The following is a 27,625-nucleotide window of genomic DNA, read 5'->3' as shown; positions in this document are numbered from 1 at the left end:
TAAGAACCTTTCACAAAGACCCAAATTCCAAGGCTTGGTCTGAAGCCTAGTTAACAATGGACAACACAAGGCTAAAGAAAGCTGGGATAATCAGGAGATGACCTTGTTTGTTTTAACTATACATAAAATAAGCGGAGACAGCATAACTCCAGGTGGAGAGCAGTAATTGGGAGGCTTATCACGAGTTATAGGCACATAACTCACTAAGAGGCGCCTTAAAGTCTGCTCCCTGGTTCAGGAAGAGATAACGGTACATACTCCCCGAATGCCGACCAGGGTTCAGGGAGAGACCTAGCAGGATAGCATGAGTTATGGCATCCTCCCTTACAGATGCCAATCCTAGTTCGCAGAAACGCAGTGGTAAACCATACACGATTGTCATTGCTGTTTACTGTTCTTTTTGCTTTAAACCCTCCAGGAATGTACCTGTGGGCCAACCTGTCTGGAAAGAGCCACCGTCATTTCTCTGGACCTGAAATCAGAATTTAACTTACACATTGCAAGAGGAGAATTTTGAAGGATAACACCTGTGTACTAGCAAACATGTTAACCCGAGCTATGGGCGGAGCCATTATGTAATCTTTTAGACTATTGGTTTATTGTGCTAATTTTGTCTTGGTGCTAGAACCTATCCAGGGGCTCGGGAACTCGCTTCTCTCCGCCCATTGGCGCCCTACATAATCTATTGTAATCAATTGTTTAGCAGTGTCTTACTGAGCCTAATAAGCAAAGGGACATTCCGCCAGCGCTGTGCGTAATAAACCCTCGTGCTTAACTCTACACTTCCTTCATTTCTAATCCTTTACTCACTCTTCTGGCTATTCTCTGAACCCTCGCCAATTTATCAGCATTCTTCTTGAATTGTGGGCACCAAAACTGGACACAGTATTCCAGTAGTGGTAGCGCCAGTGCCAAATACAGAGGTAAGATAACCTCTTACACCTACTCGAGATTCCCCAATTAACGTATCCCAGGATTTCATTCGTTCTTTTGGACACATCATCACATCAGGAGCTCATCTTCAGTTGATCGTCTCCCACAATCCCCAAATCATTTTCAGAGTCTTTGCTTGCAAGGACAGAGTCCCCCATCCTGTAAGCATGGCCTATGTTTTTTGTTCCTAGATGACAGGATGGCATGCATAGTAAAATGCATACTGTTTCCTTGAGCCCTGTTTACCAAGCAATCTAGATTGCTCTGAATCAGAGACCTGCCCTCTTCATTACGTGCCACTCCACCAAGTTTTGTGCCATCCGCAAACTTTATCAGTGATGCTTTTATGTTTTCTTCCAGGTCACTGATAAAAATGTTAAATAGCGCAGGGCCCAAAACCAATCTCTAGGGACCCTGCTGCACACAGACGTGCTTAATGACTATTCCCCATTTACTGTTACATTCTGAAATCTTATCAGTTAGCCAGGTTTTATCCATTTAACATGTGCCATATTAATTTTATATCATTCTAATTTTTTAAAATCAAAATGTAGTGCAGTACCAAGTCAAACACCTTAGAGAAGTGTAAGTGAATGATATCAACACTATTATCTTTAGCAACCAAATGTATAATATCTAAAAAGATAGTTAATTTGACAGGATCTATCCTCCAAAAACCCATATTGATTTGCTTTAATTACATTACCCTCATTTAATTCTTTATTAATCAAGCCCTGTATTAGCCATTCTATTCTCTTGCCCAGGATTGATGTCAAACTGACAGGCCATTACCCTTTTCAAAAGTTACACATTAGCTTTATTTCAGTCTTCTGGAACTATCCCAGTGCTCTAAGACATATTGAAAATCAACATTAACAGTCCAGCGAGCCCTTCAGTCAGCTCTTTTAAAACTCTTGGATGGAAGTGATCTGGCTGAAAAAATGTCTGATTTTAGTAGCTTCTGTTTAAGACTCCAGAAATACTAGTGGAATGCAATGTTATGATCACATAAAATGGGACTATGTCACATGTGTTCCCTAAATACATAACAGAAATATTTATTGAACACTTCTGCCTTTTCTGCATGATGATTGATAATCCTACCATTTCTATTCAGCAATGGACCAGTGCCACTGTCAGGATTCCTTTTGCTCCTAATAGATTTAAAAAACTCCTTCCTATTATCCTTAACTCCCCTAGCCATAGATTCCTCCTTGTGTCCGTTGGCTTTCCTTTTTAATTTTCTACAATTGCTAACTTCAGATTTATATTACTATACATTTCCCCTTTCTTCCATTTGTTATATATTATTTTATTAATTTTGAATAGCTGCCTTCACCACTTCCCCTTTAAATAACCATTAGAGGTTTCCTTCTCATTTGTGAGATTGTGGCTTTTGGGGCATCTAGGAAGGTGTTCTTAAATGATCCCCAATTATCATTCACATTTTTCTGATGAAATTTTCCTTCCAGCTGTTCTGGCTTATAACTGTTTTTAGCTTTGTGAAGTGGTCCCCATTAAAGCACCAAGTATATATATATATTCCTGGTCTGGACTTTATTCTGCTTACACATTATAAATGATCAAATCATGATCATTTGTACCTAAACTGTCCTTAAGTTAAGTTCTGTGATCAGTTCCTCTTTATCTGTTAAGATAAGATCTAATGTAGAATTCCCATGTACTGATTGCAACACTTTTTGAGGTAGGAAATTGTTATTTGTAGGGCTGTCAAGCAATTCAATCGCGCGATTAAAAAAATTAATTGCACTGTTAAACACCACCATTTATTTAAATATTTTTGGATTTTTTTCTACATTTTCAAATATACTGATTTCAATTGCAACACAGAATACCAAGTGTGCAGTGCTCACTTTATATTTATTTTTGATTACAACTATTTGCACTGTAAAAAAAACAAAAACTGCATTCAAAAATAAAACAATGTAAATTTTAGAGCCTGCAAGTCCACTCAGTTCTACTTCTTGTTCAGCCAATCGCTCAGACAAATAAGTTTGTTTACATTTGCAGGAGATAATGCTGCCTGCTTCTTGTTTACAACGTCACCCGAAAATGAGAACAGGCATTCTCATGGCACTTTTGTAGCCGGCATCGCAAGATATTTATATGCCAGATGCACTAAAGATTCATGCTTCAACCACCATTCCAGGGGACATGCGTCTATGCTGATGACTGATTCTGCTCGATAACAATTCAAAGCAGTGAGGACCGACACATGTTCATTTTCATCATCTGAGTCCGATGCCACCAGGAGATTTTCCTTTTTGGTGGTTTGGGTTCTATAGTTTCTGCATCGGAATGTTGATCTTTTAAGACTTCTGAAAGCATGCTCCACACCTCATCCCTCTCAGATTTTGGAAGGTACTTCAGATTCTTAAACCTTGGGTCGAGTGCTGTAGCTTTCTTTAGAAATCTCACATTGGTACCTTCTTTGTGTTTTGTGAAATCTGCAGTGAAAGTGTTCTTAAAACAAACGTGCTGGGTCATCATTCGAGACTGCTGTAACATGAAATATATGCAGAATGCGAGTAAAACAGAGTAGGGGACATAGAATTCTCCCCCAAAGAGTTCAGTCACAAATTTCATTGATGCATTTTTTTTTAAACAGGCATCATCAGCATGAAAGCATGTCCTCTGGAAGAGTGGCCGAAGCATGAAGGGGCATACGAATGTTTAGCATATATGGCAGGTAAATACCTTGCAATGCTGGCTACAAAAATGCCATGCGAATGCCAGTTCTCACTTTCTGGTGACATTGTAAATAAGAAGCGGGCAGTATTATCTCCTGTAAATGTAAACAAACTTGTTTGTCTTAGCGATTGGCTGAACAAGAAGTAGGACTGGGGGACTTGTAGGCGCTGAAGTTTTACATTGTTTCGTTTTTGAGTGCAGTTATATAACAAAAAAAAGTTGCACTTTCACGACAAAGAGATTGCACTACAGAACTTGTATGAGACGAATTGAAAAATACTATTTCTTTTATCACTTTTACAGTGCAAATATATGTAATCAAACATATATCCTTTGATTTCAATTACAACACAGAATACAATAAATATGAAAATGTAAAAAAAATCCAAAATATTTAATAAATTTCAATTGGTATTCTATTGTTTAACAGTGCAATTAAAACTGCGATTAATCGCGATTTTTTTTTTAATCGCGTGAGTTAACTGTGATTAATTGACAGCCCTAGTTATTTGTAATGTTTACAAAATCCAAGGATTGGTAGCATAAGACCTCCAGCATATGTCACTCAAACTTAAGTCCCCCATGATCACACATTTTTCTCTTCTCTTTACACATTATAGATTGGTGCGTAAGGAAGCAAGCATCCTGTTCCATGTGTAATTTGGTGGCCTGTAGCAGAGACCAACTAGTATCCCGTCTTGTTCTTTATATATTAGGACATAGGATCCATAAGCAATCAAGATCATTTTCTTCTGAGTTATCAGTGACTCGGAAAAAAGTTATGCCATCCTCCGTCCCCCCGCCCAACACACACACAGCCACTCCCCTTTTGCTCGCACGATCCTTCCCAAATAGGTTTAACATTTCATTTTATGAATCATCCAACCAGGTTTCATTTATATTAGCTAGATAAAATTTATGCTCATAAATGAGCAATCCCAGTTCCTCTTGTTTGTTACTCAGGCTCCAAGAATTAGGAAAATTTCAAGAATTCAATTCAAAAATTTCTTCTCTTCATGTCATTTGCCTCTTTGCTTAATTTTGTTCTCAACATCTCAATTTTGTTCTAACTAAGGACTCATATCTTCCCTCTTTTTACCATCCCCTTTCTCCCTCCTGGCTACTTAGCCAGCCTGTCCTCCAGGAGATTGGAGGTGAAGGCTATACAAACAACGCAGGCCCCTCTCCCCATAGAGCATGGACCAACGTTCCACAAAACCAAAGCTCTCCTACCCAGCAATTCACATCCAGACTCTTCTGCCTTCCTTTGCACATAGGATATGAAGGATCTCAAAGAAGATTGTTTGGACACTCTTCTTCAGCATGCTCCGAGTTCACTGAGGTCATCTACTATCTCTGAGATATCTCCCAACACCGTGCTGTTACTGCCAATTTGAACCATCACCAATGGATCCTTCCCCGTAGACTTAAAAAGCTTATTCAATCTTAGATTAACATCTCATGTCTTGGCTCTGGAAACGTAGCACACTCTCCGGTTGTCCTCCTGTCCCTTGCAGAATACTATTTCAGTTCTTCGGAGTACTGAATCCCCAACAAGGATTGTCTGTCTTCCTTGGAAAATTGGAGAACTCTTTGTGGGTAAGCTTGATTTTCTCACAGGTTGGGCAGAGCTGCCACCCACGCATATGTTCCATACATACAATCATAGAAGATTAGGGTTGGAAGAGACTTCGGGAGGTCATCTAGTCCAATCCCCTGCTCAAAGCAGGACCAACCCCAACTAAATCATCCCAGCCAGGGCTTTGTCAAGCTGGGCCTTAAAAATCTCTAAGGATGGAGATTCCACCACCTCCCTAGACAACCCATTCCAGTGCTTCACCACCCTCTTAGTGAAATAGTTTTTCCTAATATCCAACCTAGACCTCCCCCACTGCAACTTGAGACCATTGCTCCTTGTTCTGTTATCTGCTACCACTGAGAACAGCCTAGATCCATCCTCTTTGGAACCCCCCTTCAGGAAGTTGAAGGCTGCTATCAAATCCCCCCTCACTCTTCTCTTCTGCAGACTAAATAAGCCCAGTTCCCTCAGCCTCTCCTCGCAAGTCGTGTGCCCCACCCCCCTAATCATTTTTGTTGCCCTCTGCTGGACTCTCTCCAATTTGTCCACATCTTTTATGTAGAGGGGGGCCCAAAACTGGATGCAATACTCCAGGCGTGGCCTCACCAGTGCCAAATACATCTCTCCCTTCCCTTGGGCCTGTTGGGCCCAAGGGAAAGTATCTTTCATAGCTTCCACAATGAGGACCTGGTATCGATAGGAACTACTAGGTGTGTGGAATTAGTCCTGCTTCTCTTCCCTGTGGTGGCCAGTCTGCCTAACTTCATCTGTCTCCAACCATGTAGAATGCTGCCGTGACCTCTTGGTGAGGAAACGTGTTTTGTGAAATCCACAGTAGCAGTTATTCTATTTGTAACATAAATTCATAGGGATGTATTGCTGACATTTATTATCAGCAGTGGGTCGACTTCCTAGTGTAGATGGGGGTTATGGCCACAAAATATGCTTGAGATGAAGTCAGGGTGTACACTGGAATAAATTAAGGTACCTACAAACTATCATGCGGCTTCAGTAAATTATAATTTTAGAATTGCTTCCCATACGCGCTAGAACACCACACTTTCTTATAAAATAAGAGCGGTTTCTCAAGGTCCTACATACCTATAAGGAAGTCTTTCATAATAGGTCTTCTCCAATGCAGCAAAGTGATATCTTGGCTTCAGACTTGTGGCTAAATTAGATATTAACACAGATCCACATCTCTTAGTATCCATTTCTCCCTATAAAAGGCAAATAAAGCATTAGTCTAAAATCCTGTGGGTTTGCAATGCAGAGAAAAATGGTTCAGCACAGAGTTTCTTTGTTCTGTGTATTTTAGAGATTTAGTGCTCTGCACCTCTGCTGAACAGCAGCATGGTCGAGCCAGAGTTCGAATTCTCCCATAGATGATGCTTGCAGTGGGGCTTGAAAAGCTCAGCTATTGACCCAGCTCTTCCTGCTACCAGAGATCGTATTTTTTAAACAAAGGGAAAGCTCTGGCACAGAGCTCAGAAGCCCTGGCAGTGGGTGGCTAGATATAATCCCCAGATACACACACTCTCCCATATCCCCCTAGTTAGCTGCCCCTCAGCCCTGTTCTCCATTGGACACCCTCCATGAACAAACGAGACTGGGGAATATCTATGCTCCCCCTTCTTGTCCCCATCCATGAGAGCTCCCCAGCCCCCACAAATGCCTTCACCCCATGCCCTCCCCATCACTGCTACAAGCACTGGCCCAAATAACCATCTAGGTAAGTCAGGCTGGGACCCACCGCCAGCAAACCATTTGTGGGGCCCCAGATTAAAAATGCAAACCTTTAAAAATAGTCAAACTATTTCTTCAAACCTTGATTACTTTGTTAATATAAACGAGATCTCCAAACAGAACACGTACAAAGTTTCTAGAGTCCAGAGACCACGTGACTGACAGCCAGGCCTGTTGGGACTTACTTATAAAAGGCAGCCTGTGCTCAGTGAAAAGAAAGCTAGCAGGAGCAGCACTATGCTAGCAGGTTCTCCAGGAAGTGGGGCCTGGGAAAGGACCAACGGAGACTCCACTGACCTCCACACAGCAGAGAAGAGACCGTGGGAGCAGGAGGTGCTGAGAGAGAGCAGAGTGAGACTCTCCAGAGGCAGCAGACTGACAAACAACAGGTCATGTAGGAAACGGCTGAGGGAAAGTGAAGCAGGTGGTTTGGGCCAGAACCCAGAGCAGAAAAGTCCTACCTATGGGTAATGGGTATATACTCCTGCACGGACGACAAAAAGTCAAAAGTGCCCTAAGAAGCAGTCAAAGAGCTATTCGGAGCCCAGAGAGGGCTGGAAGGACTTATTTCTTTAGTTGGACTTTTGGCTGTCCCCAGAAGAGAGACTAACTTTTAACCAGAGGGTCAAGAGCACCACAGCAATGTACAAGCCCATAGAAGACCACTGATCACAGAATCATAGAATATCAGGGTTGGAAGAGACCTTGGGAGATCATCTAGTCCAGCCCCCCTGCTCAAAGCAGGACAAATCCCCAGACAGTTTTTTTTTAACCGCAGTTCCCTAAATTGCCCCCTCAAGGATTGAACTCACAACCCTGGGTTTAGCAAGCCAATGCTCAAACCACTGAGCTATCCCTCCCCCCTCCCCCCCCCCCCCCCGATAGTGGAGAAACTGAGGTAGCAGATGTGCCTCATCACTAGGGAGAGGTAAGCTGCTGTTACAAGCAGTCTGCAAGAGGCCTGTGGGTGAAATCAGATTATCCAGCATACTTCACACACATGAAACTAAAGAAGTTACAAGATCCGCAAGTCAGCTAGTAAAAGATTCAAAAGATTAATTGGAATGAAAAACGGCTCAAATTTGTACCACAAACAATCCTAGTGTGGAAAACAATTAGTCCACAGGAAAGATGACAGCTCATTGTCTGAACTCAAGAAGACACCATGGGCCCTACTTACCCATTTCAAGAGCCAAGATACGCATCCGCAGAACAGAAACCAGTCTGACAAACCATTTTTAAAGCTTTTTTTTTTTTTTAATCTACAAATAGCTACAGTGAGTGGAAGTCAGAGTATTAGTTAACTGCACATTTAACCCATTTCAACTGAATTTGAATACTTACAGGTTTATTTCCAAAATTCCCTACACCTCTGGGCCAGGGGGATGTCAGCAAGATATCGACACCTTTGAATTTTGGAGTAGATAATAAAGATATTTTCAGTTCTGACACATCCTTGGAGCTGAAACTGTAGGCAGGAGCTGGCTCACTCAGGGATTCTGTACCACTCAGGTAGGCAATCTGCAATCCTGAGGTGCCGCTGAAAATACCCTTACGACCTGTAGTAAAACACAAATGAAATTAAGTATTGTAAGAAACTACTAAAATGTGTCATGTTAACAGGAGGCCAAGTTTTGCAGTCCTTGCTTATGAGGAAACTGACTGGCTCTGGTAATGCATTAATTGCAGTCAGGACTCCAGGATTTGGCTCAATGACTGGAAACCCCTTTCCATTTAAAATGCTCAGGGGGATTAAAGAGGCTACAAAAATAGAAAACACAATAATAATGGGGGATTTCAACAAAACCCATACTACATGGGTACATGTCAGCTTAGGATGGGACACAGAGATAAAATTTCTAGACATCATCAATAACTGCTTCTTGGTGCAGCTAGTTCTGGAACCCACAAGGGGAGAGGCAATTCTTGATACAGTCCTAAGAAGCACATGGAATCTGGTCCAAGAGGTTTTTGAACAAATGATAAATTCAGCAGTAATAAGTCACTAGGACCAGAAGGTATTCACCCAAGAGTTCTGAAGAAACTCAAATATGAAATTGTAGAACTACAGTATTAGCTTTGGTATGTAAACTATTGCTTAAATCATCCTCTGTACAAGATGACTGGAGAGTAGCTAATCTAATGCCAATTTTTTAAAAAATGCTCCAGAGGTGGATCCTCGCAGTTATGTAAGCCAGTAAGTCTAACTTCAGTACTGGGCAAATTGGCTGAAACTATACTAAAAGAACAGAAATATCAGTCACACAGATGAACACGATTTGTTGGGGAAGAGTCAACACAGTTTTTGTAAAGGAAAATCATGCCTCACCAATCTATTAGAATCATTTGAGGGGGTTAAACATGTGGAGAAGGGTAATCCAGTGGATATAGTATACTTAGAAAAAGAATTTGACAAGATCCCTCACCAAAGGCTCTTAAGCAAAGTAAGCAGTCTTCGGATAAGAGGGAAGGTGCTCTTATGGATTAGTAACCGGTTAAAAGACAGGAAACAAAAGGGTAACAATAAACAGTCAGTTTTCACAGTGGCAAGAGATAAATAGAGGGATTCCCAAGGGTCTGTACTAAGACCAGTGCTGTTCAACATATTCATAAATGATCTGGAACAAGCTAACAGAATGTTAGGAACCATTAGGAAATGGATAAATAATAAGACAGAAAATGTCATAATACCACTATATAAAGCCATGGAATGCCCATCCCCTGAATACTGCATACAGTTTTGATTGTCCCCTCTCAAAAAATATATATTAAAATTGGAAACAGTACATAGAAGGGGAACAAAAATGATTAAGGGTGTGGAACGGCTTCCATATAAACAGAGATTAAAAAACTGGGATTGTTCAGCTTGGAAAAGAGACGACTAAGGGGTGATATTATAGAGATCTATAAAATCATGAGTGGTGTGGAGAAAGTGAAAAAGGAAATGTTATTTACCCCTTCACGTAACACAAGAACCAGGGGTCAGAGGATGTTGTGAAGGCCACAAGTATAACTGGGTTCAAAAAAGAATGAGGTAAGTTCACGGAAGATATGTCCACCAATGGCTATTAGCCAAGACGGTCAGGGACGCAACCCCACGCTCTGGGTATCACTAAGCCGCTGACTGCTAGATGTTTGAACTGGACAACAGTGGATGGATCACTCAATAATTGTCCTGTTCTGTTCATTCCCTCTAAAGCATCTGGCATTGGCCACAGTATTACCCAGTATGGCCATTCTTATCTTCTGTGTATGGACTAGCCTACGTGAGCTAGCTTGAATCCAGCTAGCATGGGTAACAATAGCAGTGAAAACAGTGCAGGGCAAGCTCCAGTACAGGTAGTGCAAGCCCAGTTTGGCCCTAGGTATGTAGCCTGACTGCTAGCCCTCTCTGAAGTCTGTGCTGCATTGTCTTCAGCTAGCACGAATCCACGGCTGTTGTAGCTCGCACGAGCTGAGGTAGACTAGCTCATGCACAGTTCTGTTGTGTGGACATACAATAAATGCATAGCTGAATTAGGAAGGAAAATTCATACTGCATATATGCAATGGATTTTGTTCTTTTCCCCAAAATTGGCAGCTTGACGACTTCATTGAAACTTGTCCAACAAGCTCAGTTTGACAACCCAAATAGCTCTGTTGAGCTCATAAGAAGTTGAAAATGTTGTAAAAGTACAAATGATGTCTTTTTATGTTGCTTATCGGAAAAAAAAGCAGAATGGATTTTATTACGGTTTCAAAAACAATTCATCTTGGGCCTGAGACTCAGTACGAGAGATTAGTTGACATGATTTCTGAAGGAAGGTATCAACAAGTGAAGAAATGAACAAGTGAAGTTTGGAATGAAAGGGCCATCACAACCTAAATTAAGGCACCCCAACAGCAACATTTTAATACTCCCATAAAGCGCACATCGGATTCCCAACACAGAAATAAAATCTATACCATTACCTAAGTATGTAATGTTCTCAGCTAGTTCACAGCCATTGACATCTGGAAAATAATGTACAGTTTCCGGGTTATTGGCACCCAAGACATACGTTGGAATAGGAGCTAGAGAAGAAACACACATAATTAGTTCACTTGTTTCAGAACTGAGACATTTATTTGATTCTATATTTACTATTATGAAGTAAAGATTCACTACAGAGGAAATGTACTATAGTTACGGACGCAGAAATTGAGTTTGTTAGATCCTGCCCATTTCACTGAAATTTATTAACCACCAGTTAAAAAAACAACACACACCTAAATTGAACATTAAAGCACATACTAATATAGTAGATTAAGTAATGTTTGTTTTTTTTAATTTGGTAGATTTCAAGTTGACTGTATCCCTTAAGTATCAGAGGGGTAGCCGTGTTAGTCTGAATCTGTAAAAAGCAACAGAGGGTCCTGTGGCACCTTTAAGACTAACAGAAGTATTGGGAGCATAAGCTTTCGTGGGTAAGAAGAAGAAGTGAGGTTCTTACCCACGAAAGCTTATGCTCCCAATACTTCTGTTAGTCTTAAAGGTGCCACAGGACCCTCTGTTGTATCCCTTAAGAACATCTTCATTGATAATGCCAACAAGATTAAATGATTCTCCCATCCCTGCCTCCATCAACTGTAATCTCCCCCCTCAAGAAAAGCCAGTGTAGATAATCAAGATTTGCATGACACCTAGGAGCTCATTAAGCTTTAGCCCTGAAGAACTAAAAGATTGCCTATACACAACTTGCACCAGTTTCACTTAAATTTCTTTAGTTAAAACAGTGCAACTTGTGTGTGGACTCATCAGTTTAGCTTTCACCTATAAAAATGTACTGCCATAAGCTAAAGAGATAAACCAGGTTTAAACCACTCTAAGTGTCCAAAGTGAACAAAGTTGCATCACTTCACCTAATGAAAATAAAATGACACCTTTACTTATATCCACACAGGTGTGTCGACCAGGTCTAAGAGTGACTGGGGGTAAGTCAGTCCAGATCGGAGATCTCCCTGCCCTTTGAAGACTGAGTTTAACTCCTCCATAACCTGTGAATGGTGAAAACTCAATCTCTTCCAATACTGCTGCTAACCTCTCTAGCAAGGTTTGATGTGAAACAGGTCAATCACCATCTTTCCCAGCTTAGAAAAAATGATCTTTTATAAGCACCCAGGAAATCCAATCAAGAACAAACCCCTTTGTGATAGGACCTGTACAGGCAAGTAACAAAGACGAGAGTTCCTACTCCAGACACTACAACTTACATACTAAAAGGACAGATAGATGAAGCAGAACAGAGTGGGGCTGGATCAAGGAAATGAGGTAACAACAGAACAAAGTTTAGCTGGAAAGCAAAACTCAGCTGTCCCGGCCAATGGGAGCAGCAGAGCCAGCACTCGGGGCAGGGGCAGTGCACAGAGCCGTCTGCCGTGCCTCCACCAAGGAGTAGCCGGGACAGGTCGCCACTCCCCACCTCCCGGATCCAGCACCCCAAAACCCCTCCCCAACCCCTGCTCTGAGCCCCCTCCCGCACCCAAACTCCCTCCCAGAGCCCATGCCTCCCATCCCTCCTGCGCCCCAGCCCCACACCCAAACGCCCTCCCAGAGCTCACACCCCAACCTCCAGCCCTGCACATCCTCCCACACCAAAACTCCCTCCGCCTTAGTTAACTGGCATTTTTCACTGACTGGCACCCCCCATTCCCCCAACATGCTGGATAAAAAAAGCTTTTACTGTACATGCCTAACAGGGTGGATAGCCGCTTTAAAAAAAAACACCTGGATTTTATTTAAAATCAGATTTCGATTTAAATTAAAAAACAGATTTTTTAAAAAATAAACCTATTTAAAATTCAATCTGAAATGGACCGCCTATGAAAATAATTGTAATTAAATACCAAAAATAAGCAGTACATCGTTTCTCCCACGTTTTAAAGAATGTCAACCCACTGAACTGGTGGGAGTCACTGGCTAAGCACCTGGAACTAGAGTTTGCTGAGATGCTAAATCAGCTTCTCACAACAGGAGCCTCTTCTGCAGGTGCTGAGAGGCTATTTGCTTCATTTCAGTTCATTCAAAGAGCTCAATTCAATGACAAGTTCAAAGAAACCTACTGGGAGTTGAAAAAGAAGGAAAGCTTGTTTTCCTCTTCCAATCTATTAATGAAAACTAGCTAGGTGGGAGAGGATGAGAACTACCAGTTCCAAAATCTTGAAGGACAAACTGACCAGAAATAATCAGTTCCCTTCAATAAATACTTACAATACACCTCTACCCAGATATAACGAGACCCGATAGAACACGAATTCGGATATAACGCGGGAAAGCAGTGCCGGGGGGGCGGGGCTGCGCACTCCGGCGGATCAAAGCAAGTTCAATATAACGTGGTTTCACCTATAACGCGGTAAGATTTTTTTGGATCCCGAGGACAGCATTATATCGGGGTAGAGGTATACTTCCTTTGTATAATCACTTTTGAATGCAAAACACGTTCTGACAATTTTTTGTACATATTCAGCAAGTTTAAGGTAGTTTTATTTAATAAAAAAATAAAATGCAATTTTTGCGAATTTCTAATATAATCTGAATTTCAATCCAAACAGCTTGGCAAATCACAAGTAAAAAATACCTACCATTTTCTAACCAAAAAAAAAAAAGTAAAAACTTGAATACATGTAAGTTAGGCTATACAATTGCTTAAATAAATGTGAAGCAAGAAGAATCAAATGTAGTGTATAGGTGTGACACCCTGATACCCCAGTATGCACCATTGTCATGTAATTAGGATATGCCTTATACAAAATATGCCTTGTGAGGTGTCATTCTAAAAGTCTCGTTCTGCTAGACATCATTGGATTGTGTGTGCTATTCTCATATGTGAAGTTATGAAGTTTGGCTATGTATGTGTTTCAGTAACATGTCATGAGGTTGAAAACACCGACAGGCAGACTTTCAGGTATGACAGTAAAAAGACCAAACAATGTTAACGGCTTATTGAGGAAATGCACACAAGCACAAGGATTACCCCAGGAACTGTGTACAATAGAAACCTCTCAGAGATAGCCCTACTCAATGGGAACTGTTTGACCCAGGTCACAGCAAAAGAGCTTTCCAGGAAGTGGGGAGAAGATATAAAAGGGGGAAAATGACGTTATGGGGGGGGGGTCCTCTCTCTCCCTACAACACCACACCTGGAAACACCTGAGGAACAAAGACTGAACTGTGGGAAGTGATGGTCCCAGGCTAGAAGGATTTATAGCCTGTGTATGAAAACCTGGGAAAGCCAAAGCAACTTGTGCCTTAAGCATCTGCCAGCCTGTTCATCACTCAGGGTGAGAATCTGTTAATTTATATCCTACCTATCTAGTGTGTTAAGCTAAATTTGCGGTTTTTGTTAATTTACTACGGTAATCTGCTTTGATCTGTTTGCTATCACTTAAAATCTATCTTTTGTAGTTAGCAAATTTGTTTTGTCTCTTAAACCAGTGTGGAACCCATATTTGGGACAGAAAGCTTTGCATCTCTCTCTCCACATTGAGGGAGAGGGTGAATTTTATGAGCTTACGCTATATAGCTCTCTATACAGCGCAAGACAATACAGTTTGGGGTTTACACTCCAGAGGGGTTGTGCACTGGTGTGCTGTGCAATTCCTTAGCTGAGCTCTCCCATGCAGAGCTGATCTCAACGTCTGTGTGAACATAGCTGCACCTGGGTGTGTCTCTACCTGGGTGTGTGCGGGAAGGGGGCTTGAGAGCTTGTCACAGCAGCACAGAGTAAGGGGAGCCCAGGCTGGGGGGACAGGCAGGCTCAGTGGTATCCCAGTGGCAGCCTGGGGGGACCCATCACAACAGGCTACACTTCGTTGCAAGTCAACCTGTTTTAATAGTTACCAACTACGGGGAATCCATTTTTCTTTAGGAAAATAAATAAAAAGGACAAATGTAAAACACCCTTAAAATCCATGATTTAAATCAAGATTTCCTGCTTGCTGACTAAAAATTGGCGATTTTAAATCAATCCACCCTGGTGCCCAACATCTCAGACAGGCACACAGCCCCTCCTGCCAGCCACATCACATCAGCTATATTTTTAGTGAGCTTGCTTGATCAGAGCTAATGCAGATACGTCTACAAGCTGGGAACTGCCCCCCCAGCTTGAAGTGTAGAGATACTCCAAGAAAAAACAAGGTAAGGTGGCAGCTTTACAGATTTTCACCGATAAGCTTCTCTCATCAATGTGGTGATGGGACCTGAGAGGGAGTGGGGGATAAGGAAATGGGTAGTTTCTCCTACACGGGTGGAGAAGGGGTCTATGCTGGAGTAATGAGAGGCTCAAAGAGAAGCAGATGGGCTCAGTACGTCAAACGGCATTTCATACTTAGAAATATGTTGGTAGAACAGCTGCAAGGAAACAGAATCCTCATGTGCCTCTGTTCTGGGCACAGAGTGTTCAAAGCACGCTTGGCCCTTTCTTATGCACTCCCGGCCATGACGGAAACCTGCGCAAGTGAAATACCCCAATGAACACATCTCAAGTTTGGAAGGCCAAGAGGAAAGGGCTTCAACGCTAATTCTTTTCACTGCTTGTTCATTAATTTTCAAAGGACGGGTCACTGTTGCTGTCTGGTGCAGCTGCCAGAGGGAAAAGATGGGGCAACAGGGAATAGATGTGGCCAACTACATGAGTTGATAATTAACAGCTTGAGCTGCCCCCAGCTCAGTGGCAGAGAGGAGACAACCCAGTATTGTACACTACTGGAGAAATTACACAGATAGCAGCAAGCTGCACAGCATACAGACCTAACACTCCACTGAGTGCCAAGCAGCAGGGCTAGTTAATATTACTCATAGCAATCCACAGACAGCCCCAAGCCCTTTGCATACACGCGGACATTTGCAGCAGGCACCAAAAGGCACATACTGATCCTTTTTTGTACCAGCAACAGCAAGCAGTGCTGAGCACACTGCCTTCAGCTACCATAACCCATAGCTGAATGGCTCTGACACCCACCACAGCCCTTGCCCTCTCTGGCCATCCCTCTATTCAGTTCAGGATCGTACACTGAACAACTTAATAAAGCAACACAGGAATGAGATGTGTGGTGAAGATATTGTTCATCAAATCCAAAGCCACACGTGCAGCCACATCCCACTGGGTTATAGTCATCTAATATACAGGCCCTTTCCTTACCTTTCTTGGCACATGTCCGGTATTCCTCCCACTCCGCCTCTGGAGTAGAGCCAAAGAAGTTCCCAACGCACAAAAGCAGCTAAAATCATTTAAAAAAAATAACACAAGAGAACCATTGTAAGAACGGGGAAAGGTTTACAATGTTAAAATACCTAGGCTGTCCTTTTCATTACTTTCTTACTGTCACAGCATTAACAGTGATTTGGGGTCAGTGGCTTATTGCCTGAGATTTAGTTTCATTTGATGCATGTAAAACGAGAAATTCCTTAGCAGTTATTAAGCACATAAGGAAAAAAAAAACAGGAAAAAAACAGCTGAAATTACAAGATCAAGTAAATCTTCATTGTGAGAAACTCCCTTATTCCTTCTCTATGGACAGAGTCTTTTCCAGGAGAAAACACTTCCTAGCAATCTCTCCAATAGCATCCTACCATTATTGCAAGCATCCTTTTAAGTCATGATGTGCAGAGACCAGTATCACAAGTTGCACAGAGTGGGAGAAAGGTTACAGAAGTTTACCATGACCTGTTACATGAAATTAAGTGAAAGTTAGAATCAAAGAGAGTGGTACAAACTGAGTGTGTTTAAGCAAAGTGAACTGTGATAAGGATTCTCAAAAGACTCCTGGAGAGTGCATAGAGTTGTTATAACAACAAATTAAGAGTTGCTAGGACACCATGAAGTGCTGATAACTGCAATCCACCAGAAGTGTATTTGTTTGGTTCATTTTGATGGGGGCAAGGCATTCCTTTTCTGGAGGGGGAATATCGATTACTGTCTTGAGCTTGCAGCCTGGACAGCTTGCAGGGGAGGGACAGAGGGAGCTTCACCATCACAGCTACCACCACCTGCTGGGACCTCAGGATCTACCATTATTTTTTCACCAGTTTTCCTGGTGTATTTTAATGATGGTTGTTACAACAGGAGAAAGGGCCAGAACCTATTCTACCTGAACCCCAGACCACATTTAACTGTTTACTGTTACAACACTAATCAAGGGTTTAAAACACCCTAGACTCTGTTATAACAGCATCAGTCTGAGCTCTCAGGTTCTGTTAAAATCTCATCCTGTGTTTCCCCAAGACATTCACACAAAAGAAGAGTGAAAAGAATAGCAAGAGATAGGCAAATGCAGCTTTTGTCTCTTGACTGCAGTTCAGTTGCTGAACAACTGAAGGCAAAGCATACAACTTAAGTACCTGACTTCAATCCTCTGGCTTCAACTTTCCACTCTCCAAAGCAAAACTAGCAAAAGCTGTGGGAGGCAAAAATGCAGCCAAGGATCAGGCTGCATTGGCAGAGGCAACTTAAACTTTCTCAGATTTCCATCACAACTTCAACAACCACCATTAAACTCTCGCTGGAGAACTCCCACAGTAGCATGAACTTCCTAGATACCACAAGCAGCTTCAACAATGAACACATACAGACTATATACAAGAAACCCAGGGATCACCATATCTACCTTCACGGATCCCATAGCCACCACAAACACACAAAGACATCTGTTATCTACAACCAGGCACTCAGATATCACAGAATACTCTCCAAAGAGAAAGTCCAGAATAAACACCATTATACACTTCAAACCACCTTCACCAAACAAGGACACTCCATCAGAGAAGTAGATCACATCATGGAATAAGTCATCCAAATATCCCAAAAGAACCTGCTTCAGTACAGAAGTAAACCCTCACCAACCAAACACCCCTAGTTGTCACCTATCACCCCACACTGCTACCTATACAGAGTATCATCAAACAAGTACAACCCATATTCGATGGAGACCCCATTGCGAAAGAAGTCTTTCCCAACTTCTGGCCTTCAAATAACCCCCCAGTCTCTCCAAGCTCATCATCAGAAGCAAGCTCCTCATAGACCAGGACACATCAGCTCAAGCAGCACCAGACCCTGCCAGAACAGAAGATGCAAAACATGCAGACTTATCTCCACTGCTACAATGATCAATACCCACCCCCAACACACCTTTCAAGATCCATGGGTCCCACACATGCCTATCACAACATGTGGCAGACCTCGTCCAGTGCATTAAATGCTCCAGTAACAACTATGTAGATGAAACCAGATCATCACTATGCTCTTGAATGAACTCACAGGAAAATGATGGGGAAAAAATCACCATATCACCTGTGGGTTAACACTTTTCACAAAGCGATCACTCCATATCTGACCTATCAGTCCTCAATCTCATAGGAAACCTCCACAACACTTTCAAAAGACAAACCTGAAAGCTTAAATTCATAACTTTGCTAGACACTAAAAATCATGGACTGAAGAGACACTAGATTTATGGTTTATTACAACAATCTATAACGCGCTAACAACTTCCCCCTCAGCTGCTTCTCCATCCCTTCCTTTCCTCCCTATGACTGGAGGGGAGTTAACTGACCACTTCACTTTGTTTAACGTAAGTAGTTAACATATATTTGAAGGGATCATTCAATCTGTCACACCTTGTATTTAGATGTGACACACTGAATAAGGGCAGGTCTACACTACAAACCTCTGGTGAAGATGCTCTAAGTCCATGGCAGAGAGCTCTCCCATCAGCTTAAGAACTCCACCTCTGCGAGAGCTGACAGCTATGTTGGTGGAAGCTCTCTCACCGACACAGCGCTATCTACACAGGGTTTAAGGTCGGTATAACTAAGTTGCTCAGGGATGTGGATTTTTTACACCCCTGAGCAACGTACTTATACCTAAGTAAGTATGTAGTGCAGACCTGGCCTAAGTCTCCCAGACCCGAAGAAGGGGTCTGTGTAAGCTTGAAAGCTTGTTTCTCTCACCAACAGAAGTTGGTCCAATAAAAGATATTTTACCACACCCACCTTCTCTCTCTAACATCCTGGGACCAACATGGCTACAACAACGCTGCAGGTAACAACACTTGTCACTTAGCTCACTTTTTTAAATAACAACTGTAACTTATAAAATGTTTTCCAGTAAAGACCTGCTTGCTTTCACCCTCGTCAATTCAGAGATTTTTTTTAAGAACTCAGAAATGTCTGGGTTTTAAGAAAAATAGTTTCCCCCAGTACCTTTGTATCAATTTTCAGTCAGAAATCAAAAGTCAATTTTGGTAAAATAATCCAAGTTCTACATTTTGATTAATGTGGAATGAGCATGGGGCTAAAAGCCAGAATTCCCGGGTTCTATTTCTGGCTCTGCCACTCATTGAGGCCTGGTCTACACTTAAAATTTAGGTTGACATAGCTATGTCGCTCAGGGGTGTGAAAAATCCACTCCCACCCCCGGAGTGCCATAGCTATGCCAACTGAATCCCCGGTGTAGCTGTTGCTTGGGGAGGTAGTTTTCTTACAACAATGGAATATAGCCAGGGGTTATCTCAGCACAGCAACAGAGCCACAGCTATGCTGGGATAGTCTCTGTAGTGTAGACATACCCTCAGTGAGAGACCTTGAGCAGGTCACTGCATCTCTTTGCTTCAGTTTCCCACCTGTAAATATGAGGATAAGACGACTTATCTGTGGTACCAACTTTAAAGAGATGTTGTGAGTATTAATATTTGTTCAATGTTTTTAAGATGCAAAGCACTGTGTAAATACTAAGCTTCTAATTCACATTATGTGCAAATATTCTTTTCACGTAACATTTAGAGGAGTCAACACAATGAGCATTTGGCTTTATTTAACATTATCGTAGGTCAGAAATTTTTTCACTTGCCAATGGGAGGCAATATACAGTGAAATACTTCTAATCTAACAGACCACAGTGCAGAAGCAGAAATATAAATCTTACATCAAATTCTCCACTTTTCTTCTGAACAGCTTGCACTCTATTGAACAACATATCAAATTTTCCTTCAACATCCCCACAGGCCAGTCTAGGGAGAGAAATAAGGACATGACAACACGCATAATGAATTTGTGTATCTTTAATATTTGAATTGGTAACATTAAAAATTGTGACCCTGTCTTTCTTACAGCCAAGGATTCATACACACACTTCACCCATGAGGTTGTGGAAAATCCTGCCTAAAATATAACTACTGTCTAAATGCTTAGATACCTGTTCTGGGAAAATGTATCTTAGGAGTTACCAGGAGACAGATGGCCTGCAACCTCTGAGGAGTGGGGAAAAAACAAGTGCTTCTTAATGCACATCTCTCCATAACTGATAGTATTTTTCTACAACCTTTGTTATATTGTACTATATGATACATAAGACCATGTAATTAAAACTTGTATTGAAATGCACACAGGAGGAGCTGAGTTAGGATTGCATGGGCATTTCTTGACTTTTAGTTGTTTAAACCGTGGAATATTTATGCTCTCTTTACATTTTTTTTCTGAAATGTCCTACATTTCTAGTTTTATAAAGAAATAGAAAGTGTTTGATACCTCTTCTAAACACCATTCCCATTCCAAGCTATGGAGCCCTGAGACACCTTACGGCTTGGGACCTAACAGCCCTACAAACGGTTACATTACACTCGCAACGCACACTGGATTGTCTAAGAGCTATTTAAAAAACGACACACTGAAGGTTTCCAAACCCAGGGTTTGGCTCGGAAGCACTCAGCCAACTGCCCCCCCCCCCCGTTACTATCCGAGGGGAGCAGGGGTGAAATTGTGACCCTGGTTCCAGCGCGCGGGCAGCTCCCTCGAGCCCGCCTGGCCCCGGCCTCAGCTACTCCAGTGACGAGAAAACGGGCCACAGACAGCGACGCCTGGGGCCGCGTGGCTCGGCAGCACAACCGGAGCCCGAGTCCGAGCCACGGCCCAGCTCGCCCGAGGGCCCGGCGCCGGGCTGGGAGCAGGGGGCGCCACAGGCCCAGAGACCCCCCGAGTCCAGCCCCGCCCGCTCCCCCCGCAGCCCGGCCCCCGCCTCACACTCTCAGAGGTTTTCCAGCCATTTCAACGCCGGAGCAGGGGACAAAACCCCCCAACCCCTCCCCCCGCCGGAAACGAGAGCCGTGCTCCCTGGGTACGTCACCCAAACCCTCCCCGGCCGGAAACGAGAGCCGTGCTCCCTGGGTACGTCACCCAACCCCTCCCCGGCCGGAAACGAGAGCCGTGCTCCCTGGGTACGTCACCCAAACCCTCCCCGGCCGGAAACGAGAGCCGTGCTCCCTGGGAACGTCACCCAACCCCCCCCCGGCCGGAAACGAGAGCCGTGCTCCCTGGGTACGTCACCCAAACCCTCCCCGGCCGGACACGAGAGCCGTGCTCCCTGGGTACGTCACCCAAACCCTCCCCGGCCGGAAACGAGAGCCGTGCTCCCTGGGTACGTCACCCAAACCCTCCCCGGCCGGAAACGAGAGCCGTGCTCCTTGGGTATGTCCCCCAAACCCTTCACCCGACTCGCCGTGTGCCCCACTCAAACCCTTCCCACCAGAAGCAAGAGCCGTGCTTGCCGGGTACCTCACTCAAACCCTTACCCCGAACGTACCAGCCCACGAGTCACGTAGGGGCCCAGCCGACGCGATGCACATTGATGTTAGCAAGGCCTGGGCACAGCCCGCGTGCCGTTCTCTTAAGCAACCAGGGACGTGGGGCCTAGATGAAATAACTGTAAGGTGGGGCCCACTGGTTTTACAGACCGAACGCCAAGAATCGCTGTCAGTGGCTCGCAGTCACACTGGGGGGATGTAGATAGAGGAGTCCCACATGGGCTGGGCAGCAGAGCTGCAGAAAGGATCTGGGGTTACACTGGTTCGCAAAGTGAATATGAGCCAACGATGTCAGGCAGTTGCGAAAAGGCTTCTGGGGCGTATTAACAGAATGTATCAAGCCGTTATTCTCCCAACACCGTTGTGTGGGTCCGAAATTGGACAACCTATAAACACCACTTGAAAGTCCTTAAGAGGCACCATCAACGCTGCCTTCGTAAGATTCTGAAGATCAAATGGGAAGACAGGTGCACCAATATTAGTGCTCTGGAAGAGGCAAAGACCATCAGTATCACGGCAATGATCATCCGTCAACAATTCCGCTGGACTGGTCACGTTGTCCGGATGCCAGACCATCGCCTCCCAAAACAGGTCCTGTTCTCTCAGCTGAAAGAAGGGTACCATAACGTGGGTGGACAACAGAAGCATTATAAGGACTTGCTGAAGGACAACCTAAAAAAGTGTAATATTGACATGGACACTTGGGAGACACTTGCCCAGGATCGCTTAAAATGGAGTGAAGTCCTACGTGATGGTCCCCTGCATTCTGAACTTACTCGCCAACAAGCTGAAGAGGACAAGAGGCGCAGGAGGAAGGAGAGATTGGTTTCCAGTCATGATCAACAGCCTTCTGCTGAGCCTGAAAACATCTGCGCTCATTGTAATAGAACTTGTGGTTTAAGGATTGGCCTCATCAGCCACCTGAGGACCCATAACGCCCATGGAAGATGATCATACTCGGTAACGAGTGATCGCCCATCATCAACAGGAGTATCAGATCTGAGCCATGGGAGTTAATTGTCCTGCTCTCCTCGGCACTGTGGAGGCCTCAGCTGGAGCCCTGTGTCCAGTTCTGGACACCACACTTTAGGAAAGATGTGGAGAAATTGGAGCGAGTCCAGAGGAGAGCAACAAAATTGATCAAAGGTTAACAACACCCGACCTGTGAGGAAAGTTAAAAAAACTGGACGTGTTTAGTCCCAAGAAAAGTAGACTGAGGGGGAACCTGACAATAGTCTGCACCCGCATTAAGGACTGTTATAAAGAGGACAGGGATCAGGTGTTCTCCATGTCCACTGAAGGTAGGACAAGAAATAATGGGCTGAAGCTGCAGCAGAGGAGGTTTAGGTTGGATATTGGGGAAACTTTGTAACTCTAAGGACAGGGAAGTGTCAGAACAGGTCACCAAGGGAGGCTGTGGTGTCCCCATCACTGGAGGCGTTTAAGGACAGGTTGGACGTTCTCGGTTTACTTGGGCCTGCCTCAGAGCTGGGGACTGGACTAGATAACGTCTCCAGGTCCCTTCCAGCCCGACATTTCTATCATTCTATTTCAGGAGCCATGGAATTGATAGAGCGAACCATCAGAACCATTTCCTGCCCACCAACCACTGTTCTTCTGATGCTCGTTTATAAAGTCACAGCAGTTCTCGGGGGAGAGGTTGTTATCCAACAACACTGTCTGAGGCCGGAGACAGAACAGGAGCTTTGTTGCCTGTAGCAGGGTAAACGTTCAGACTCCAGGCCAGCACTGCCCTGTTCAGGGTTTTCCACTGAGGATGGGATGCAGCAGCGGAGGGGCAGAGAGAGGCCTCAGAGTGGCAGTTGGTGGTTAGCGAGAGAGAAACCCAGGCTGCAAACTCTGTTAGTGCCTGAGACTGGAGTTCCCAGAGTGGGGTATGGAACCAGCGGGAGTCCTGGGCTGAGGCAAGGCCTGCTGGATGCATCGGGCACCAAGAAGCTCCTTCTCCTTGGGCCAGGGCCCATTCGCACGTGCGCAGGGCAGCTCCCTGGGCCGAGCTCCCAACCCTGAGCTCAGGCACCCCTGGGCCCTGCTGTGTCCCTGCGGGGGCAGCACGTCTCTCCGACAGCCCCTTCTCGAAGGGTGGGAGAAGGGCTGGCAGCAGGCAGGAGAGGCAGGCTTTCCTGCCAGCTCTCCAGCCAGCCAGGGCTCTGAGGGACGGGGCGGGAGGCCAGCTTCTCTTGTGTGCCGATCCCCAGCCAATCAGGGCTATGGAGGCAGGGCCAGTCCTCAAAGCACTGCTGCTGATCCGTCCAGTGGGGGTGTCATGCCTTCGACTAACCCAGACTCCCCTTGGCTGCTCTACCTGGCTCCTGGCTGCTCCACTCCAGTCTGGCCCAAATGCAGCCACCAACCTCACCGCCCGCTCCCGTGGCTCTGCCCACGCCACCCTGTGGTGCTGCCCAGAGGCCGATTAAGGTTTATTGGGGTGCTGGGTACAAAGAACATTTGGTCTCCCCAGCTCCCCTCACCATGGGGCCCTGCCCCTTGGTCCTCCTCTTCCCCCCAAGGCTCCACTCCCAGGCCTGGTCGGAAGCTGGCCTGTGGTAAGAGCTGCCCAGGGACCCCAAGTCACAGTGGGGAGGCCCGGACCCTCCACCTACGCAGGGCGGCATTCCCTGGGGGTGGGGATACAGACCGTGGCTGTTCTCAGGCTCCCTGGCCCCCCAGGTGGAGGTTCCAGGGCTCCCACAACTGGCCCCAGCTCCCTGGGCAGCTCTTACCACAGCCAGGCTCCAGCTTCCAGCCTGGCAGGAGACAAAGCCACAGGGAAAGAGGACAAGCGGGGCCACAGTTCTGGAGCCAGTGGCACCCCCACTTCTGCACAGGTTCCGGCGCCCCGGGCACGGGCCCTGTGGACCTGTGCATTAATCTCCCATTGGTTCTGCCACCCTTTACTCATACGGATAACAGCACTTCATCACCCCTGCACTCAACACTATCGTGAACTGTACCTAACAGCAGCCCAAACGGATCCCTTTGGCAAAACAGCTCCATGGGCTCATTACCTAGGCACAGTAGGCGTGTCTATGCAAATACGGCCTGTTCCTGAACTCTCCCCCCCAGCTCACGGCTAGATGTTAGGGGAGAGCTCACTCACCCCCTGCTCATGTTGCCGACAAGGGGCTTTAATAACATCTAAAGACTGTTAAGCCAGGGATTTCCCCTTCCAAAAAGACCCTTTAAGCCAAAATAAGGAAAAGTGACCTGGAGCGGGGCAGTAACCCTGCTCCTAGGAGAAGAGGTTAAAGGCAGTTGAGGTAGGCTGCTTGAAGAGGCAGCCACAGCTTTGGCCCTGCTATAAGGGCTAAGGGAGGAGCTGGGTCAGTCTCACTCCAGATGGGAGCGGGAAGGGCCTGGCTGCCTGGGAGCACAGGGTCCCTGAAGCAGAGCAGGGCTGGGGATGGGCAAGAGGAGCTGGGGAGCTCCAGCTTGGCAATTCCCCAGGCTGAGGCCTTGTTAAGGCCCAGTGTGGTACTGGGGCTGCAGAGGTGCAGCCTGGGGCTAGGCAGAAGCAGCTGATCCAACCCCCTTGCCAGTGATGAGTGGCCATGACAGACTGCAGTCTGCCCCAGAGAAAGGGGGCTAGATGACGACTGGCAGTAGCCACTGAGGCAAGGTGGGCATAGGGGGAGGGGGTTCCCCATGGAAGGGAGACCCAGAGTGTGGGGGCACTGCTTTGGGACAGCACCCCAAGGTAAGGGGCACTGGGGTCTGTGAGGGACATGGGGGCCTGAAGCAGGAGAGACACTGGCCAGCAGGAGGCGCTCCTAGTGCTGGAATTGAGCTAATTCCTGGATGACCAGCAGGAGGCGCCGCGCCAGTGAGTCAGCAATCTGCTACATGGCCAAATAAACTAGTTAATTTGAAGCAGTAAAACAAGAGTTCTGTGATTAAACCCCTCAGCCCCTTAGAAAGGCACAGCAGGGGCGGGGACAAAGTTGAGTGGCCAGTGTCAGACTGTTGCAGTGGAAGGTTCTAGACCAGTGGGGCAGTGCTGGGTTCCTTTCATTGTCCGTCTCCAGACTTCCTGACGTTCGGTGTCCAAAGGCCTCATTGTTTTGTCCAGAAAATGTAGTAATTGCTTTGGACGGTAGATGGCCCCACTGACACACTTTCAGCATTAACTCTTCTTACGGGTTGTGGGGAGGGATTGCTGAACAGTTTGCATTCCCTTCTCTAGAGAACAAACAAAGCAATTCCCAGCCCGGAGCAGAGCAGATCCGTTCTCCTGTGTTTCTCTCTTGTGCTGTGTGTACATGAGCAAACGGCCTGTTCATCTCTCATGCTGCCCCCTCTCCTGCCGTATTTGCCATTTCAACCAAGTTGACTTTTTCCCACAGAAAATTTTGCTTTCCCTGAGACCACATTTCTGATGGAAAAAGTTTTGCCCAGCTGGAGCAATTTCCTTGTGTGATGGTGCCCCCCATAATGCTTTATGGAATGTGCTTATGAATGTATATATGACATAACTAGAATATGTTTTATGCTACATATGCCATGTAACATATCTCTGTAAAGCTTATGATCTACTGAATCTATTCATCCTATTTGTATGCATGTATCATTTTTGTACTTGAAGTTAGGAATATTGGCTGTATACTTGCTTGATTTTAACTAGCCTAGTAGAGCATTTGGTCAGCTTCCTGAGAAAAGTGCAAATTAGGTGCCCAATCAAAAACCACTTCAGCCAACAATGAACTTGAAGATGCCAATCCACATCTGTGCCTTCCCAGGAATGTAGCTTGGCTGGTAAAAACTGACTCATGCATGGACATGTGGCTTGCTCATGTGACTCCAGAACTCCATCTTGGAGCTGGACTTTGCATTGGAGAGAGGAGGGGGTCTCCACCCACAGGAGAAAGTCTATTTAAACCCCTGGGAGACCCTCCATTTTGTCTTCAGCTGGCTAAAGGGATAGCCTCTCCACCCCCAAGAATACCTGAAGGAGACTGGAACAGCATCTCTGTGAGGTTGACTCCCGCTGGGGCTCCCGCTGTGGCCGGGGGTCGCTGCCTTTTGGAGCGCCGGACTAAGGAGGACGGGGAGGGCCTGGCTCCCGGCTCAGCCGGGGATTGGCTGAGGTGAACATGCTCGAGCTGCATGCCCCAGCCGCAGCCGCCCCAGCTCCACTCCCTGCAGAAGGGTGACAAGACACCCTACCATGCCACCCTTCCTTCTGCGCTGCTGCTGACGGCAGCACTGCCTTCAGAGCTGGGTGCCCGGCCAGCAGCCGCCGCTCTCCGACTGCCCAGGCCTCCCCCCACACATGGGTCCCACGGGCATGGACAGCCCCCTGACCATGGCGCCCCCTGGACCATTGCACCCTGGGCGGTTGCCCACCCCCAAATCCAGCCCTGCTCATTGACTTTCAATGGGCTCTGTGCTCCTAAGTAATTCGTGACCTTTGGAAAATCCCTCCCCCCATTTTTGCTTGTTGCTATGTGACTGGCTGACTGCAGGCCAGCAAACAACAGCCCTTACAGGAGACAGCCCCTGGGTCTGTGACCTCTTCACCCAAGCACATGGCCAGGCAAAGCTGGGGGCAGAGCCCTGATTCTCAGGCTGAGGAGCGGCTCCGCCTGCTGTGGGAGTGGAATACACCCCATGTCTGCCCCACAGGCTCTCTCTGGGTATTGTATCAACAGCAGGTAGACCATAGTTTCTTCTCCCAGCATCCCAGTCTCTCCTCCCCGAAACGTGAGAAAGGACTGGTGGCCCAAAGAGTTAATTTTGGTGCAGTTGGCAGCAACGGGCCCATCCCAACAACCCTACACTAGGGCCTGATCCAACGCCCACTGAAGTCAGTGGAAGATTGTCTGTTATCAACTGGCTTTGGACTAGGACCTACTTGCACACGTGGACAGTAATTCAAGGTACTGATTAAAGGGCCCCTCAGGCCACTGCTGCAGCTACCCAGATATCGTCAGCCGTGCAGGCCTGGCTTTCAAATCCTGCTAGGCCATTGCCGAAAATTCCCTCACAGCAACCTGCAGACCCCTAAGACTGTGGGGCAACGAACCCAGCCAGGTCTGCCAGCCC

General features: G+C 45.6%; 1 protein-coding gene across 6 annotated transcripts in view; it reads right to left on the bottom strand.

The window, feature by feature from the left end:
- CWF19L1 (CWF19 like cell cycle control factor 1) overlaps positions 1 to 21,079 on the bottom strand; it is a 53,717-nt gene extending 32,638 nt beyond the window's left edge. For 4 of the 6 annotated variants that reach the window (XM_065418147.1, XM_065418145.1, XM_065418149.1 and 1 more), the window contains exons 1-6: positions 21,003 to 21,079; positions 19,909 to 19,993; positions 16,129 to 16,207; positions 10,922 to 11,023; positions 8,315 to 8,529; positions 6,326 to 6,444 (exon numbers count right to left, since the gene is read on the bottom strand). In XM_065418147.1, the coding sequence (XP_065274219.1) occupies positions 6,326 to 6,444; positions 8,315 to 8,529; positions 10,922 to 11,023; positions 16,129 to 16,207; positions 19,909 to 19,993; positions 21,003 to 21,025 (623 nt within the window). In that variant the 5' untranslated portion in view covers positions 21,026 to 21,079. Of the gene's footprint in view, positions 1 to 4,878; positions 4,884 to 6,325; positions 6,445 to 8,314; positions 8,530 to 10,921; positions 11,024 to 16,128; positions 16,208 to 19,908; positions 19,994 to 21,002 lie in introns of those variants that run through there. The other 2 variants (XM_065418146.1, XM_065418151.1) reach the window with 2 other exon arrangements.
- Positions 21,080 to 27,625: the final 6,546 nt, after the last annotated feature.

The sequence above is a fragment of the Emys orbicularis genome, chromosome 17 (genome assembly GCF_028017835.1).
Source record: "Emys orbicularis isolate rEmyOrb1 chromosome 17, rEmyOrb1.hap1, whole genome shotgun sequence".
NCBI lineage: Eukaryota > Metazoa > Chordata > Testudines > Emydidae > Emys > Emys orbicularis.
This window is presented reverse-complemented; position numbering and strand designations above follow the sequence as displayed.